Raw genomic sequence first — 18,883 nt, 5'->3', positions numbered from 1 at the left:
TATTCTCAAGGAAGTGGCGGAGAGAGGCGTTAGCCTCCTTGGCTTGACGCCTCTCACCGCCACATTTCGGAAACGCGAGGCTGCACCCTATTCTCAAGGCTTAATGAAACCTGTGCCCCCTCTGTTGAATTGGCCATTCCACGCGGTTTCAAGATTTTTAGATCTGACCGACCCTTAGGTAGAGGTGGTGGGATTGCGGTTGTCTTTAGAGAACAGTGGACCTTCTCTTATGACTCCCAACAACTACTGCCTGAAGCCGAGATGCTCCACTTCTCCCTAAAATTCAACGCTCATTCCTCCATTGGCGGTACGCTGGTCTATCGCCCTCCTGGCCACGTGGGTAATTTTGTACAAACCCTAGTAGAGTTAATAGTCCCTCGGATCTTACGCCATTCCCGGTATCTCCTCCTGGGGGACTTTAATATTCACGTTGACTGTTCGGACCTGCCAGAGGCAGTTCGCCTTACAGAAGCTCTTTCTATGGCCCAGTTAAGACAATGGGTGGACGCTCCAACCCATCTAGGAGGACATATCTTGGATCTAGTATGCTCAAATTTTGATATTACTATGGCCCAACCTGAGCCAGTAATCTGGTCGGACCATAAGCTTGTCAGATTCTCCTGGCCTCTTTTGACTTCTGTTGCGGCTCAACCCCAAACCGCCCACACACAGAAGATTAATTTGAATACCCTCTCTGAGGGACTTGATGCGTCTCGTCCTCTGCTTCCCCCTGATATGGAGGCTGCTGCCAGCGCATTTAATTCATGGATGGAATGCGCAACTGCTGCATCAACTAATAGCAGTCGGGTTTGCAGGCTCCGTTCTACCCCCTCCAAACCTTGGTTCTCCCATGCCCTCCGCGACCTCAAATCAGGCTGCAAAAAGCTTGAGAGGGCGTGGAGACAAGCCTATCTCCCCGAGGCAAAAAAAGATCTGCGGGCTGCGCAAAAAAAGTATTATGCAGCCATTAGATCTGCCAAGCGTAGCTATTTTACAGGACGTATTAACAAAGCGAATAACAACAGTAAGGACATTTTTACGATTGTAAAAAGCTTTACATCTCCCTGTGCTTCTCAACCTATGTTATCTGCATCAAAGGAATGGTGTGAAGAACTATCTGAGTTCTTCATTGAAAAAATTGTTAAAATCCAGGATGACCTGCAAAAGGTTTGTAATGGCCCCACATTACCTTTAATTACTCTGCTTCCCTCAATGCCCCCACGCACTGAGCAGCTGGCTGAATTCACCCTCCAATTAAATTCTGATATCAACTCTACTATTGCTGCTTTAAAATCAGGATCTCCTTCTGACCCTTGTCCGGCTAGAGTATTTGCGGGCTTATCAGAAACAGTGGGAAATGAGGTTACCCAGCTTATTAACCTCTCACTCCTTACGGCTACTGTCCCCGCTTGTTGGAAGCAAGCAAAATTGCTCCCATTGCTTAAAAAAAATGGTCTAGACCCGACCACGCCGTCCAACTTTCGGCCTATATCTCTGCTCCCAGCTCTTGCAAAAATCTGTGAAAAGACCGTCTTCAAGCAGCTGGATAAATTTGTCGAATCAACAGAGGCTCTACATCCAGCTCAGTCTGGCTTTAGGGCCACTTATAGCACCGAGACGGCCTTAGTTGAAATCTCGGAGGCCATTCGGGAGTGTCTTGACGAAGGTGGCAGAGCGGCTCTGATTTTATTGGACCTCTCTGCTGCCTTCGATACGGTGCCTCACTCCCTCTTACTCGCCAGACTAGCTGATATTGGTGTTACCGGCCTTGCACTTGATTGGCTAACTTCATTCTTAGATAACCGCACACAACAAATTTGGCTGCCCCCTTTTGCCTCCACCCCTAAATTACTCTCTACAGGTGTTCCCCAGGGGTCCATCTTAAGTCCTCTACTTTTTAATGTTTATCTTACCCCTTTGATTTACCTTGCTGAACAGTTGGGTGCAAAAATTATGGCATACGCCGACGACACGCAGCTCTTGTTTACCTGGCCCAGAGGCAATTTAGATACGTCGGTGGCCCAACATTGTTTGTCTTCTGTCTTTCAATGGTTAGCACGTGCCCAGCTGAAATGCAACGAAAGTAAATCTGAGATCTTGTTGTATGGCTCTTTCCCTGAGGACTTTAATGAGCGTCTCTGGCCTGGTGACCTACCCCCTCCAAAAGCCACATCTGGCCCAGTAAAAAACCTAGGAGTCTGGTTCAGTAAGAACCTCAAGTTTGAGGACCACATTAAGAAACTCACGGGGGTTTGTTTTGCCACCCTAAAAACTCTACGTAGGTTCTTCCCTCTCCTGCCAAAAGAAGCTAAAGAGACCGTTATGCGCGCCTTGATTCTCTCTAGGTTAGATTACGCGAATGGACTGTTTGGCGGATTACCAGCATACCTGATTCACCGCCTCCAGGTCATTCAGAACGCTGCTGCCAGGCTCTTATTCAATGTTCCTAGGCGTTCCAGTGCTCACCCCCTGCTGTGTGCTCTCCATTGGCTTCCTGTTGCCCTCAGGATTCAGTTCAAAATCTTAGTGATGGCCTACCGAGCTATACATCAAACTGGCCCTATCTACTTGTGGAAAAGGTTCCGTTTGTATGTTCCTAATCGCCTCTTACGATCGGCCAACCTGTGCCAAATGTCCGTTCCCAAATTCAAATACTGCAGACTTGGCGGCCAATCTATTTCGGTAAGAGCAGCAAAATTCTGGAACACCCTTCCCCTTCACCTAAAAACTGCTCCGACTCTCAATGTTTTTAAGAAAGGACTAAAAATTCACCTTTTTAATACAATAGTTTAAACCTTTTTTTCCTATGTTCAGTTATTAGTCATTAGTCCTCTCCCAAACTGTTCTGCCTTCAGCGCGCCAGGATACTATTTTTTTAGTAATAGAGCGCGATATAAAAGCCTTTAATAATAATAAATAATAATAATGTGATGCAGCCTAGCATTTCCCCCTGCAACGGCGCAAAGTTTCACGACTTAGTGCCAACACAGACAGCCTTGCACCAGAGTGCAAGGGTGTATGTGTGCAGGGGAGGGTTGTTTATGTACAGGAAGGTGCCACTTCCTGCACATAAACAATCCTACAATACCATTTTTTTACTTTCATGTGTCCTGCTTCGTGCAGTACACATCAAAGTTACAAGTTGGCATTTTTGAAAAGGTTTGTTCATGTACAGGAAGAGACACCCACCGTATATAGAAATACAAAGCCCGCTCTGCATTTCTGCCCTACCAGTCTTGGAAAGGTGGTGGAGGTAGGCCTGACTGGATCTCAGCACTATTAGGTGTGTTCATCACCTCTGCAGTGTGGAATTCTGACAGAGGTAAAAAAGGGCCATAGAACTGCAAAGACTACTTTGGATTTCTTCTCTCCTGATCTTGCACAGTTGGTGGAGGGGTGGCTAACTGGATCTTTGCACTGTTAAGAGTGTTCATTAACCCCCAGTGCATGGTGAATCTGAGCATGGTCCAGGTGAACACCAGGTGAACACCAGGTCAAGAGTGGGCCCATCTACACCTGTCAGCAGCCAACAGAGGCTGGGCTTGCCCTCCCCACTTCCATCCATACACCATGAGTTTGTCTTTCTCACTGTCATGGGTAGGCACAATAATAATATATTGATATTATCATTTTGCATTAATTTTTCTGCAGTGATATTCTGGATACTAATTATGGGGACCAGAATCTTCACAATATATCATTCTTAGCCCCACAATTTTCTGTGAGTGTACATGCAGTTTGATCTCCTCATCCAGTGCCACAATGTAATGGTTTCAGATTAGCTTGGAATCTTTCTAATCCATCTTTGCTCTTAGAAGCTAAAAATCGTATTACTTTTATGACCTATGTCTCCAACACCGTTACTCCTGTTCAAGTGATGGAGCCCTTTTTTACTTTGTGGCTGCATTCATTATGTTCTTTTAAAACCTCAAGCTTCTTTGCTGGTCCCACCCCCACACTGGTTTATGCCTCCTGTTTTTTCTGCCATTAAGCGTCCACATGAGGCCCTAGTAAGAATAAGAGCAGAGGTTATAGCCTGCCGTCCATGTTATAAGTATCTGTTGAATAAGAGGAAGGAGGAACTGACAATTCTGCACTGGAAAAGATATACTAAGGCAGCAAGAAGACACAGTCCCAAACATTTTTGGCAGTAGGTTAATTCCATTAAAAATAGTGACAGCACATATCCATTTTGAGCACCCACATTAAAGATTCATATTGGGTATAACATGTTCATTCGATTTATAGCATACATGCTGATTTGAATTATGCTACCAACGTTTTACATAGTTCTGCAACTGACCTCAGAGTCTGTTTCAACAATGATGAAGTTCTTTTAACTATATGCCAGAGTTGATCCGGCAAGGCTCCGGTGCATGACAGTACTCCAACGGACCGTTTTAAATGTAATCTGGACATATAGATTCCTCTTTAACTAATATTTTTTAATACTTGATTTATTAGTAACTTACATTGGTCTTGTTCTTCATTTATTATTGCCCCAATTTTAAGAAAGGGATTTTTTCTTGAACCTTGCAGTTACAGGCAAAATTCACTAATTGATTTTTCATTTAAGATTTTAGGCAGAGTGATTTTTCATATAATATGAGACTGAGTCAACTAAAAGAATATTTTGAGTCGTTGTCAGTATGCTTTTAGAGAGCATAGGAGAGAAACACTGTGAAGCAATGCCTTATTCTTAACTTATCAATTGGTAAATATATCACTGCCAGGATCAAGGGAACTCACATCCCTGTGCTATTATATGCTGACGTAGTGGTCCTGTTGGCAGCTACACCAATGGCATTTAGGAAGCTGGTAGCTTCTTTTACTGCATTTTTGACAAGCTTAGATCTGAGTACCAACTTTTCTAAATCACAGATTATGTCCTGTGGCCCAGGCAGTTCTAAGATTCATATATTTAACATAGAAAACAACAGCAAAGGTAAATCATTTTCCCTAACTATGGGTAGTTTTTGATTCTTCCACTAGTTGGAAGACCAATAATTCAGCCCGGTGTCATGAATGTCTTCAGGTTATGGCTTCTCTACAAAAACTGCCTTCTTAGTTAAGAGGGAAACCTATTGTCCCTGTGTTAAAAATCTATATTATCTGATGCATACCCATTGCAACATATGGTGAGGGGTTCAGGTTTATGCTAATGCCTAATTTCTACAAACCAAAGAGAATGTTTTTACAGGTGTCTTCTTACTGTGCTGCCTTCTACTTCACATTATCTTTGTCACAAAGAACTCACGCGGAATGACATTGAGGGCCATACTTAAGGATTTTTGTGAGGTCGGACACACATGCGACCCAATCACTCAATCACCTAATCGTTGAGGACTGTTTATCAATAAAAAGATAGGACAGGTGTATCGTTTTTTGTGTAAAGTTCTCTGCCTTGGCTCCAGAATCTCTGCAGACGTAAATTTACTATTGACTCATAGTTTGTGAATACCCAAAAGTTTACCTTTGTGAACCAGGCCCTGAGTTGATAGATGTGATACATTTGAAAATTGCATCCTTATCAAGAGTTTCATAATCCTAATCCTAATCCTAATACTATACGTATACTAATGCTAACACTGGTACTGTAAGCAATTGGGTTACTGGTTGAGGGTGGGAAACTCTACTCAAGCAGCAACCAAATTTCTTGCTAGGGTGAAGTCACAAGCAAACACTAAATTAACTGGTAGCTTGGCACTGAGGATTAATTTGGAGGCAGTGTGTAATTTATTCATGCAGCACTTCAAATAGTAATAGCGTGAAAACACAACACAGGAACATTTCCACACCAATTCATGAATATAGAGGAACTTCTCATGATAAATCAAGGCCAAAATGACAAAAATGCATTCAGTAGAACTTGAGATATGCAAGTTTAAAGATTTCAGTGAAATAGTGCCAAAAGGTCCCAAGCAGTCATCCAGTCGTCCTAGACCAGAACAAAGTTCAGGCCATCCGCTATGGCGTGTGGGCGGGCTAATGGGGCCCATTTAGGTCTGCTGGACACAGTATCCTAATAATCCTAGTTCCAAAGAGATGTGGTGTCCCACGATGAGGTTGCAGAACTCAGTAGAGGCGACGGAAGTTCCAGTGGAGGAGATGCATTGTGCAGCAGAATTTCTGGGGAGCTGTAAAGTGTGATGTGATGTACTTGCATGGAGCTGCATGGAGCAGCTGGGGTTCCTATGGACTGCAATGGGCGATGCAAAGTCTTCCCATTGGGAAAGTCCGTGCAGCAGAAGCAATGCGTTGGTTCTGATGGCAATGCATTGAGCAGCAGAGGCGATGTGCCAGGTCAGCAGGAGATGCACCACACCATGGAGGAGAGGCGTTTAATCTGCTGAGTCCACAGATGGGCTAACAGTGTACTTTCATGCCACTTCCAATGGTCGAAGATTGGGGTGGAACCACTTGGGAGGCCAGGATTCACAGACGGCAAAGTCCAGGTGGTTGGCTCCTGATAGTTGAAACCCTGTTCTGTCCATGAGGCTTCTGATCATCAGGAGGCCGTCCAACTGGTCCTGGGAGTCACTCTGTGGGTACAGGGTTTAAAGAGGCAGGTCTAGCCCTTCTCACCCAGGCAATAGGCCAGTAGGGCAGCAGGTCAGCAGAGCATCAGTCCTTTCAGGCAGCAGTCTAGCAAAGTGGCAGGCCTCTCAGCAGCACACCAGCCATTCCTCCTGGGAGAGTCCCCAGATCTAGATGTGTACTGAAGATTTGGGGTCTGGCACCCACCTTGGAGTAGAAGTAGCTTTTAGAGCTTTCCTCTCCCTCCTTGAGTGTCAGCCATCCCCTACATCCTTCAATGGCCCCAGCTTGCCCGGGGTCACAAAAGACCATTATCACATTCTTTGTGAGAGTGCTCAAGCAGAGCCATTGTGAAGTACAAGGATGAATGGTGAAAGCTCCCTGCCTGATTACTACGAGCGGCCCATCTTGTCAACACCTAGCTTCTAGTTGTCTCACTGTCTGAGAGCAATACACAAAGTCCAGTTGCCAGCAATACCTAGTCATGTAACCCAGGAACAGGCTGCAGGCACCAAATGGTTAGGAAAAGAAAATGGCAACTTTCTAAAATTGAAATTTTTAGGATTGTGACTAAAAATCTAACTTTACCATTAAAGAGGGCATTTAATTACAATTCTTTACACGCCAAACTCAAACTGTCTACCTCCTCCCAAAAGATAGTTATCACTTATTAAACATAATAAGGTATCTCTAATGTTATCTTATGGGTAGCGGTAGGGCTTGCAGCAGTGAAAAAATTAACTTAGGAGTTTTTTTCAGTACTAGGATATGTAAAATGTAAAAGTACTTGTACAATATTTTAAATGCACTGCATCCTGCCCTCTGGGCTGTGCAGGTCCTAGCCTAGGGGTGACTTACATGTGTTAAAAAGAAAGGGTTGGGCATGGCAAAAGGTTTATTTTGCTCTGCCAAAATGACAGTTTAAAAGTGAACACACCAGCTGTAATGGCGGTCCAGACACAAGTTTAAAGGGATACTTAAAGCGGAATGCACAATGAGTGCTGCAAGCCCACTAGTAGCATTTAATTTACAGGCCCTGAGTGCAGGTAGTATTAATTTACTAGACACTTACAATTAAATTAAATGTGCCAATTAGGTGTAAGCCAATGTCAACATGTTTTAAGGAGAGAGCACAAGCACTTTAGCACTGGTTAGGAGAGGTAAAGTGCACAGAGACCTAAAGCCAGCAAAACGAAGTCAGCAAACAAGGAGGGCTGAAGGGGAGAACGACACCAAGGATGCCCGGTCTAACAAACACTAATAATAATACTTTTATTACTGATAAAAACAATAACACTAATAATGATAATAATAATAAGTATTGTTTTTATTGTTATTACTACTACTGTTTAGTCACTGTAACTATAAATAAATATATATTGCTCTATACTTGAAAATTATCTGGATACACCCATAAGAAATACAATAACTTATCAAAGTCTAATCTTAAAGTTGCATCAGCAAACTGAATTCTCCAAGTTAATGCATAGGATAATTGATTAGCACATATTTATATTTGCTTTACTGATATTAGTAACCCAGTACATAATAAAGTTCTGCACCCTGCATTGCTAAGTTCATTTTGATTGCAGTGAAAATCAAATGACTCTCTTATCACTACTTAAAACATAATTGCACAAAAGTAAGAATAATCAGTTGTTTTTTATGAGACAAGCATTCCCCAATATTTATAATCCATATGTTTTTCAGGGCACCGTAGAGAGCATTGTCACATCTTCAGACAATGGGGTCATCAAATGTTCTTTCATCACAAGAAATAAAATAGCAACTCCGCATGGAAATGTCAGCAGTTCATTCTATATATTTTTGACCAGTGGCCCTTCTCAGAACGGTAAGTCATGGCACTCATTGATTGTACTTTTCAGACAATTTCCCCTCCCAAATCAATCAGTATATTAGTTTTAAATGGACCATTCTTCTTCAGAACATTTATTCGAATAACTATGATTTTCCCTTTTAATGACACTTTCAGGTGACTTGAGCACAGGAATATATAACTGCACATTTTATTTTGAAACTTGAGGTTTATGCTTGTCATTAAACAGTCATGGTGACTGATAGAATATACATACTTATTTTTACTTCTAGTGTTAGCTAAGATCTCTTGGTTTTACTGAGATTATATTTGTAAGAAAATGTTTTAAAAGAACTTTCAGTCAGACCTTTTTATCTATTGTGTCATTCACATTTTAATTCCTCCGATTGTGGTATAAAGCCTGGCGCTCATGGTCAGCCAACTTCAGTCTCTGACTAATTTCACTGATGGCATTCTGCCTTTTCACCTTTAAGTGCCAGAGCACTGTGAACTGTTTCCTTCCAAGAAAGGTCCCTCAACACTAAAGGTATGTTAAAACCAAGACAAAACAAAATATATAAGCACTGATAAAGCCACAGGATAGAATCCAATGCCAAATCTTTTGGCTCTAACAGTGCTTGCTGGCTCAGGTTGTCACAGCATATGGTCTGTAGTGCTACTAGCATCAGTTGCATTTTGAACTGAGCACAAACAATTAGTGGAGCCTAAAACAAGGCAAAAATCAATGCATTTTCAATCCGACTGCGGATCACAATTGAGTTATGCAAATATTACATAACTTTATGGACGAGAAAAGACCCAATCACCCTCAAATGTGATTGTTCCAGGTTTGTGGGCAATTCTTTGGGTGCAGTTTGCCTGTTTTCATTCATTTGGGGCAGAGGTGGATCTATGAACTTGGAGATTGCCACCTCAATCATCTTCCACTTAATTTGGGTGGAAAAAAAATGCGTTCTAGCCCTAGTTCCAAGCAGACAAATTGCAGCAGTATTTACAATTTTTTTAAATGAAAATTGAAGCCAGATTTTGCTTATTTATAAAACATTGTACTGTACAGTTCAATACAAAACGTAAAGAAAGACATAAACTGCATTTAAAATTATATTATTTAGCATATTTACCTATAAATACAGTGCACAATTGAGAACCCCTGTGTTTCTGGCTCTAAGCTTGCTCAACTTGACTAGAGTAATTAAGTTAAGAACTCATTAGAGTAAATAGACCTGTAGCCATTATTTATCTCATTCCCCCATCTCATGAACCAAAGAGCAGGTATTCTCTTGGCATTTTATTGAGTATTTATACTACTAGGAATTGTTTAATAGAGGTATTGTTCCTGAAATATTGAGTAAGAGGACTTTATATTATCAGTGTGTGTGTATGCTATACATTTTTTTCAAATATACACGAGTGTACAAGTGTTTACCATACATTGTTTTACATTTTCAGGAAGAATACTAAAACATCCCCTGTTACCATTTATCACAAATGAGAAAGTTGATCTTGCACAACTTGTACAAGTGAAATCTTCAGCCTTTCAACTACCAATAATGGTTAAGGTTCATGGTACGTAGTCTCCCAAAAATGTTGTCTTCTTGGATGGCTACTAAGGCTTTCGATGGCTGTTCACGAAAATGTTATAATTCTTTTAGTTTTTTTCTGTAAAGCAGGTTTTTGAGTATGAAAAAAAAAATCGCCTCACCCCCTGTTACTTTTCTCCCATAGTGCGGGTTTCATTATTTGTTATACCTGTTTGTTTTACTCTGTCGGGCAGTCAGAGGAAGCTTTCTGTTGTGGTAGCCAAGACTTTCTCCATTAATGGAAACCTTGCTGTCCTCCCTTCTGTAAATGAGGAGGGCAGATCAAGAGTTTGGAGGTAGGGGTACCCTGTCGCTTTTGCTACAGGAACATAGAAACGCAATTGTGTTTTAACGACATCATGGAACTCTGGCAGACTTGTACCCAATTATTCAAAATGGCTGCTGCTAACTCCAAGCAACTTGAAAGCTCAAGGAAAATGCAGCATTTTGTCTCTGAGTGTCATCATGTAGTGCAATCTCCAAGGATGTGATGATTTTCCCAAAGTAGTGCTGTCATTCTGTGACCAACCTCAGCCTTCATTCATCGAAATAAAATTGTTTTGGGGTATTGCACCCATGTGCTCACCATGTGCTCATCAAGACAAGAAACATGAGCCATGAATCCAAGCATATAGCATTCTTTCACAATGAAAATGCCAACTACATTCAGCAGTCTTGAGTAGTAAAGCTCTGCACAATCATTACTAAGCTTTACATTTCAAAAAACATGAGAATGCTTTTCTAAATTATCAAAAAGTTCATAATTTTTAATGGGTGAATCCACATTTGGGGTACTGAAGGAGTTAAAGCAACTGCTTTAGAAATCCAAGTAACTTTGGATGTGGTTTTAGACATCCATGTACTCCTCTAGTGAGAGGAGAAGATTCCATCTGCTTTGAAAGTTGCAGGATCTTTCTAAATGAAGGCCATTATCTTTGTACTCCCGAAAGCTACAATGTTATTATGGTAAAAATATTGTAGTGCAGTATTATCAATTTTGACAAGATTTTAGTCTTTTTGCAACTAGTATTGGGATGTCCTACTTCTGGATTCAATTTGGTTCTGACATGCTAGTGAGCCAATCACAGGATTTTAATATAGGAGCTAGAATGCAATGACCACATGATGTTATTCAATAATTAGCAAGCTCTCACCATGTATTCCCTACTGACTAAACTGTTATATAATTCCTGTTTTGGGAGAGTAACGTGTGCCACTACAATTCGCTCACAAAGATTTGAAAATCATCTGTAATGGCTAACTAGAGAAAGCCTGACAGGACTAAGGTAAATTAAATTGTTAATGCTTACATGCATATTTGAACATTCATAATGAGTCCTTTTCAAACAGAATCATCACACACTCAAATCAACTGACCTTTGAGTGATTCATGGTTGAGCTAACCATTTTCATAGCTGACAGTCCAAGTTGTGTGTGGGAGGTAATCAGTTGCGATTTATTTAATTTGGAACTTCTGCCATAAATGCTGAGGCATAGAAGCACACATATCTTTATTAATTACAGAACTGTGGTAAAAGAGGCCTTCTCAAAGGCTGGGAGAATTTTCAAACACATTTAATTTACCTTAGTCCTGTTTGGGTTTCTGCTAGGCACTGTTAGGAATGTTACAATAATTGGGCTACAGTGGTTAGTGACAGTCTGAGCTGAGGTTATGAAGGAACTCCTTTGGCATAAGGCTTTCTCTAGTTAGCCATTATAGATGATTCTCAAATCAATCTGAAATATGAAACTGGTTTCTTCTGCCTGTCTCCTCCTCCTTTGGAAGATCATTGTTTACGACTCATCTCCATGTCTCTGGCATTCCTATGCAAAGAAACCTCTCCTACCAGAATGGCTCTTTCACATCAGGGCCCACTTATCACCTCATCATAGCAGCCTGGCTAATCCACTTAACTCTAACCAATCAGGGCAGATCACTGGAAGGCTGAATTTTGGCTTACAGACAAGTAAGTCTTATAACTTCTTGTTTGTACATTTTAGGATAAATTCAACAATAGTATATTGTTGGATTTATCAATACCATTCTAGTAAGTGCCTGCATGATACTTTCTAATTCTCCTGGTGGTAATGGTAATGATGAATTAATAACTTTTTGCCATGTTAACCTATGTGGCTAGGGATCTGCAATAAGGATAGTTAAGTAGGCAATTTCTCAAACACCTGGGCTTATAAAAGCATCTTTCAGGAGGACCCTACCTTTATCTACAGGACTCCCGCACCCCTGGAACACATAGAGGAGACTTTAGGGGTTCTGAATATGTAAAATATTGCTGATCCTCCCTCCACAGTGCTCCTAGCGCAAACGTCGATTTTGGGAAGCACTTTACTACAATGTGGGAAGTGAAATGTGCAATGTCACTAAACCCACGGCATATAAAACCAATATTATAAGGGTCCTCCTTACAAGTACATGACCACCCACCACTTGGATGCCTAGGGGAGACCCTGGGGGTACCTAGCATGCCAAAATATTATAGTCTATGGATTTGTAAGTTCCCCAATGACCAAAGTTGATTTTGGGCACAATTTACATGTCAGAAGCAGTCCTACAACACAGGGCTGCTTTTAAACTAACCTCAGGCATCAGCAGTGCACACATGCATGCCAGTGCAGAAAGGGCTGCTGGACTCTAAACTCTCATGCTCTATTTTATACTGAGGACTTAAAAATAATTTTGCCCCCATGCCCTATTCTGAACTGGGGCCTTATACGGGAGGTCATGTCAATCATTAGTGGAAGCTTTACCTGTCAGAGAGTATCATTGGAGCACATCATATACATTACCATGGGAATATGTTTTGATAAGGACCTTCTCTTTAACCCCTTCGAGGCTGATGACGAGCTGGGCTCGTCATGGTGTAGCCTCCTCAAACACTGATGACGAGCCCAGCTCGTCATGAACAATGGGTTTTTAAAAAAGTCAGCATACCAGAGTAATAAGAGCAGCGCGCATGTGGTTAACAGGCAAGCAGTGAAGTTAGTTAACACCTTATTTTTGTCAAACTGTGCAATAAACTTCAAATACTAACATTTTAATAGCTCCATAACAAATAACAGAACTGCAAACAGAACCTTCGAAAGGAATCAGAATATGGAAATAATTTCTGTTATAAAATTCAAGAGAAATACACATCACCCAACCTTTCATGTTGCACAGGATGCCAGAGAACAAGCATGGCCACACTCTTAAATCTAAATGGTGTTAATACTCTGTTCCATGGACTCTTCTATTCCACACTGACACACTTTAAGCTCATCCTAAATGCCACAGCACATCTCTTCTAGAGCCTGAATACATTTGACCCATTACCCCCATCCTGAGGGTACTCCATTGGCTCCTATTTCCAGTCCACACCATCTTCAAACGCAGCTGCATCATTTCCAGAGCCATCACAGCACCACCCCCACTTATGCTGTAGCTCTCAGCACACCCACAACTAGGTCACCATCAGAATGCAGACTTTGAAGTGTAAAAAAGAAAAACACAAGATAACAAGCCTTTTTTTATCTATATGCTCAGGATCTAGAACACCATCATTGTATTCATCAGGACCACTCCAACACTGCTCCAATTTAAGAAATAGTTGAAAGACTCATCTCTATAGGAGCACTACATCAAAATGGGTTACCTATTCACAACACAGGTACCTCTCCTATCACATGTTCACTTTGTTTGTCTTTGATCCTGTACAGCTCTCTGCTGCCTTTTTGGCTGGTGTTGTGCTGTAGAAATGCCATTTATATGCAAACATATATACATAAATACATACATGACTGTTTCGAGTACCTTGCTCTTTCACAGAGAGTCTTTTAGAGGAAAGGCCCATTACAACTACAGTATGATCTCGAAATACAACTCATTAGCCCTGTTAGACTGTCTTTGGAAATGAAGGTCAGAGCCCAGATGTACAAAAGGTTTAATTCAGTGTGCCAAACACTGTTAGCTAAAACTTGCTTATGGAATTTGTTTCCATTAGGGATCAAGACAGACTAATACCATTCAAATTTGAGTTAAATGACAAACAATAATTGTCCCAAGGGGCCTTTAGACAGAGAAGCATGGGCGGAAAATCCGTTCCGCTCGCGGATTTTGTGGATTTTCGGTAAATTCCCAATCCGCGAAATCTCGCGAATATACTGAAAATCCGCAAATTCGCACGCAGCTGATTTTTTTTCTTGGTGATACAATATTGCGGCGTGCGGCGTTCACTTACCGTCATTCAGCGTTTGCCGAGTTGTTTTTCTCTATATTTTGCGAGTGCTGCGCCATTTTGGATCTTGCTGTGGGATCCCGCGGGAGTTTGGCGACCGCGATTACGTAATCGCGGCTTGCCACCTTGCACAGCACGCATCGCGAGAGTTCGCAATTGCAAACACGTAGATGCGGCGGGCAGCAACAATCTCGCACTTGCGAAATGCAGAATTTGAAATTCTGCACAAGAAATCCACCACCAAGCAGCATAAACCTTCTGAAAATGATGATTTTTATCAGAATAACTCCTCAGGTTGACATTTGCCTGCACTTTTTTTTGCAAGGAGTCCATTTTGGGGGGGTGGGGGGTGGGAGGAAGGAAGTGCCCCACAGTCTCCAACTTCCTGTTCCTGTCCAGCAGACTCCTCCCAGTGCTTTCTTCATGTGCTGGTCACTTTCATTCGGATTCTTGACCTGGAAGGATTACTTTTTGTGGATGCTGCTGGATATTTGGATTAGAGGCCTTTTTGACTTTCTTTGGATCACTTTTGGATTAGAAATTTCACAAGTAAGTTTGTTTGGGGCATTACAGTTGCTGCAACTACAATTTTGGAATTTTGGATTTTTGGGCTGTTGTTGGGGCCTTTTGACCACGTGTAGTGAGTGGTGCATGGGCCTAGTCTTTCTGTAGGGTGTCTTGAATTTAAACATCATGGAGGGCATGGAGGGCATGGGATTGTGCTGATTTTTATGTGTTTTTCGATTTTTGGGCTGTTGTTGTGGCCCTTTGACCAGGGGTAGTGAGTGGTGCATGGGCCTAGTCTTTTTGTGGGGTGTCTTGAATTTAAACATCATGGAGGGCATGGATGGCATGGGATTGTGCTGATTTTTCTGTGTTTTTCGATTTTTGGGCTGTTGTTGTGGCCTTTTGACCAGGGGTAGTGAGTGGTGCATGGGCCTAGTCTTTCTGTGGGGTGTCTTGCATTTAAACATCATGGAGGGCATGAATGGCATGGGATTGTGCTGTATTTTCTGTGTTTTTTGATTTTTGGGCTGTTGTTGTGGCCTTTAACCAGGGGTAGTGAGTGGTGCATGGGCCTAGTCTTTCTGTGGGGTGTCTTGAATTTAAACATCATGGAGGGCATGGATGGCATGGGATTGTGCTGATTTTTCTGTGTTTTTCGATTTTTGGGCTGTTGTTGTGGCCTTTTGACCAGGGGAAGTGAGTGGTGCATGGGCCTAGTCTTTCTGTGGGGTGTCTTGAATTTAAACATCATGGAGGGCATGGATGGCATGGGATTGTGCTGATTTTTCTGTGTTTTTCGATTTTTTGGGCTGTTGTTGTGGCCTTTTGACCAGGGGTAGTGAGTGGTGCATGGGCCTAGTCTTTCTGTGGGGTGTCTTGAATTTAAACATCATGGAGGGCATGAATGGCATGGGATTGTGCTGTATTTTCTGTGTTTTTTGATTTTTGGGCTGTTGTTGTGGCCTTTAACCAGGGGTAGTGAGTGGTGCATGGGCCTAGTCTTTCTGTGGGGTGTCTTGAATTTAAACATCATGGAGGGCATGGATGGCATGGGATTGTGCTGATTTTTCTGTGTTTTTCGATTTTTTGGGGTGTTCATGGGGACAGGCCATGTGGGTGGGGGCCATTTGGAGTGCTGGTACAGGCAGGCCCTGGCCATGTGCTGGGAGGCAAGGGGCCATTTTGAATGCAGGCAGTGTTCTTAGGCCTGCAACCATTTTGCCTAGCGTTCAACCATTATGCCCAGGGGTAGTGAGTGGTGCATGGGCCTAGTCTTTCTGTGGGGTGTCTTTAATTTAAACATCATGGAGGGCATGGATGGCATGGGATTGTGCTGATTTTTCTGTGTTTTTTGATTTTTTGGGCTGTTGTTGTGGCCTTTTGACCAGGGGTAGTGAGTGGTGCATGGGCCTAGTCTTTCTGTGGGGTGTCTTGAATTTAAACATCATGGAGGGCATGGATGGCATGGGATTGTGCTGATTTTTCTGTGTTTTTTGATTTTTTGGGCTGTTGTTGTGGCCTTTTGACCAGGGGTAGTGAGTGGTGCATGGGCCTAGTCTTTCTGTGGGGTGTCTTGAATTTAAACATCATGGAGGGCATGGATGGCATTGGATTGTGCTGATTATTCTGTGTTTTTCGATTTTTGGGCTGTTGTTGTGGCCTTTTGACCAGGGGTAGTGAGTGATGCATGGGCCTAGTCTTTCTGTGGGGTGTCTTGAATTTAAACATCATGGAGGGCATGGATGGCATGGGCTTGTGCTGATTTTTCTGTGTTTTTCGATTTTTTGGGGTGTTCATGGGGACAGGCCATGTGGGTGGGGGCCATTTTGAGTGCTGATACAGGCGGGCCCTGGCCATGTGCTGGGAGGCAAGGGGCCATTTTGAATGCAGGCAGTGTTCTTAGACCTGCAACCATTTTGCCTAGCTTTCAACCATTATGCCCAGGGGTAGTGAGTGGTGCATGGACCTAGTCTTTCTGTGGGGTGTCTTGAATTTAAACATCATGGAGGGCATGGATGGCATAAGATTGTGCTGATTTTTCTGTGTTTTTCGATTTTTGGGCTGTTGTTGTAGGATTTTGACCAGGGGTAGTGAGTGGTGCATGAGCCTAGTCTTTCTGTGGGGTGTCTTGAATTTAAACATCATGGAGGGCATGGATGGCATGGGATTGTGCTGATTTTTCTGTGTTTTTCGATTTTTGGGCTGTTGTTGGGGCCTTTTGACCAGGGGCACTGAGTGGTGCATGGGCCTAGTCTTTCTGTGGGGTGTCTTGAATTTAAACATCATGGAGGGCATGGATGGCATGGGATTGTGCTGATTTTTCTGTGTTTTTCGATTTTTGGGCTGGTGTTGGGGCCTTTTGACCAGGGGTACTGAGTGGTGCATGGGCCTAGTCTTTCTGTGGGGTGTCTTGAATTTAAACATCATGGAGGGCATGGATGGCATGGGATTGTGCTGATTGTTCTGTGTTTTTCGATTTTTGGCTGTTGTTGTGGCCTTTTGACCAGGGGTACTGAGTGGTGCATGGGCCTAGTCTTTCTGTGGGGTGTCTTGAATTTAAACATCATGGAGGGCATGGATGGCATGGGATTGTGCTGATTTTTATGTGGTTTTCGAGTTTTTGGGGTGTATAACTGAACTGATGTTCCTCTGTCTTCCATTGCTTTTAGGTGCACAAGACTCAAGAGAACCACCAGTGCCAGAAAGAAGTCCTGCAGCGGTGTGTGTGTGCAGCATAATGTCACGCGACGACACGTCTTGCCACAGATAACTCTGCAATTCGTGCAACTGCGGCCTGCTGTTCTGACCTCTGAAGAAGATGGCCCCAAAAAAAGTTCCCCGTAGCTCCTCTAGCAAAAAAGTTGCCAGTAAGGAGCAGAAGAAGCAAGTTACCAAGGAGACTGGTGTGCCGCCCGCCACATTTTTTGGGAGTAAAAAAAAAAGTGCGCCTACAGCAGCAGCAGGATCTGCTGGGGACCAAGCTGGGAGCAGCACCCCCGCTCCATTGGGCTCAGTGCCACCACCACCACGCCAACTTAATTCCAAGCCCTTGAGTGCTGCAGAGGCACTTAGTCTAGTTGTTCAATCACCATCGACCAGTGATGTTGGCTCATCGCAAGAAAGTAGCAGCAATGTCCCTCAATCAACACAGGTTGTTGTAACTCATCTGACGAGTGTTGAACAACCACGGCTGCAACAACAACCACATGTGCAAGTACAAGCCCAAGTACAAGTGGAAGGAGAGGCAGCGCAAGGAGATGCGCAAGCAGAGGTGCATGGAGGGTCACAAGTGCCCACAATAGTTGTTCCTCCCGAAGTAGGGGCACATCAGGAAATCGACAATCAAGCCGAGGTATCATTTGAGGAAGCCACTCCTCCTGATGATCATTCATTGTCTTCCACATCCCTAGCAAGGAAAAGATCAAGGTTGGTGTCTACATCTTCTTCAAGCCCACCTCCTTCTGATGATACGGATCAAACTTGGGAACCACCACCGCTGTCTGAGAGTGAGGCACACCATGATCTGACAAAGGTAGTTAAGCGTAAAAGGAAGGTCGTCGAAAGTCTCATAGTTATGGAGTGTGATGAGGCTCAACAAGAAGTGGTGGATACTTCTGCTGATGAAGACTCTCACAACGACGACGCAGTCATCATCGGCTTCACTCCAGCTTTAGCGGGCATGCAGCAAACAGACATTTTGACCCTAGCCCGAGAAGCTGCTGAGCATGATGATGATGTTGTCGACGAGGAGACAATGGAAACACCACAATCATTGGAGTTAACAAGTACACCAACACCTACCGCTTCCATATTTCTTCCTCGTCAGAAGGGACCTCCATCCACCTCGACCTCAATTAGTGGTGGTGAAAGTGCACAACATAGTAAAGTTCGGCAATCCACATCCTCCACTTCATCTGGCATTAGCAGCATGACCACCACCAGTATCGCCGCCTCCTCCGGCCCCCACAGACATTTCAAGTCCACAGTTTGGGACTTCTTTAGTGTTTGCCCAAAAAAAGGAAAACTTCGCCATTTGTAGCATTTGTAAGCATGCAGTTAGTCGTGGTAAGTTTGGTACCAACTATGGTAACGGAGGCCAGAGAGGTCATCTTAAGAGACAGCACGCTGTCCAATGGTTAGCGCACCTAGAGGAGATCAAGGAAGCCCGAATTGCAAGTCAAGAAAACGTT

General features: G+C 43.0%; 1 protein-coding gene across 1 annotated transcript in view; it reads left to right on the top strand.

Annotated features, from left to right (window-relative positions):
• Nucleotides 1-18,883, top strand: part of LOC147747555 (ferric reductase 1-like) — a 553,652-nt gene that overhangs the window by 348,074 nt on the left and 186,695 nt on the right. The window contains exons 8-9 of the mRNA XM_086954125.1: nt 8,248-8,389; nt 9,824-9,940. Of these exons, the coding sequence (XP_086810251.1) occupies nt 8,248-8,389; nt 9,824-9,940 (259 nt within the window). The remainder of the gene's footprint in view (nt 1-8,247; nt 8,390-9,823; nt 9,941-18,883) is intronic.

Source organism: Lissotriton vulgaris, chromosome 1_1 (assembly GCF_964263255.1).
Source record: "Lissotriton vulgaris chromosome 1_1, aLisVul1.2, whole genome shotgun sequence".
Lineage (NCBI taxonomy): Eukaryota > Metazoa > Chordata > Amphibia > Caudata > Salamandridae > Lissotriton > Lissotriton vulgaris.
Note: the sequence above shows the minus strand (reverse complement) of the source record. Positions and strands in the feature narration are given on the sequence as shown.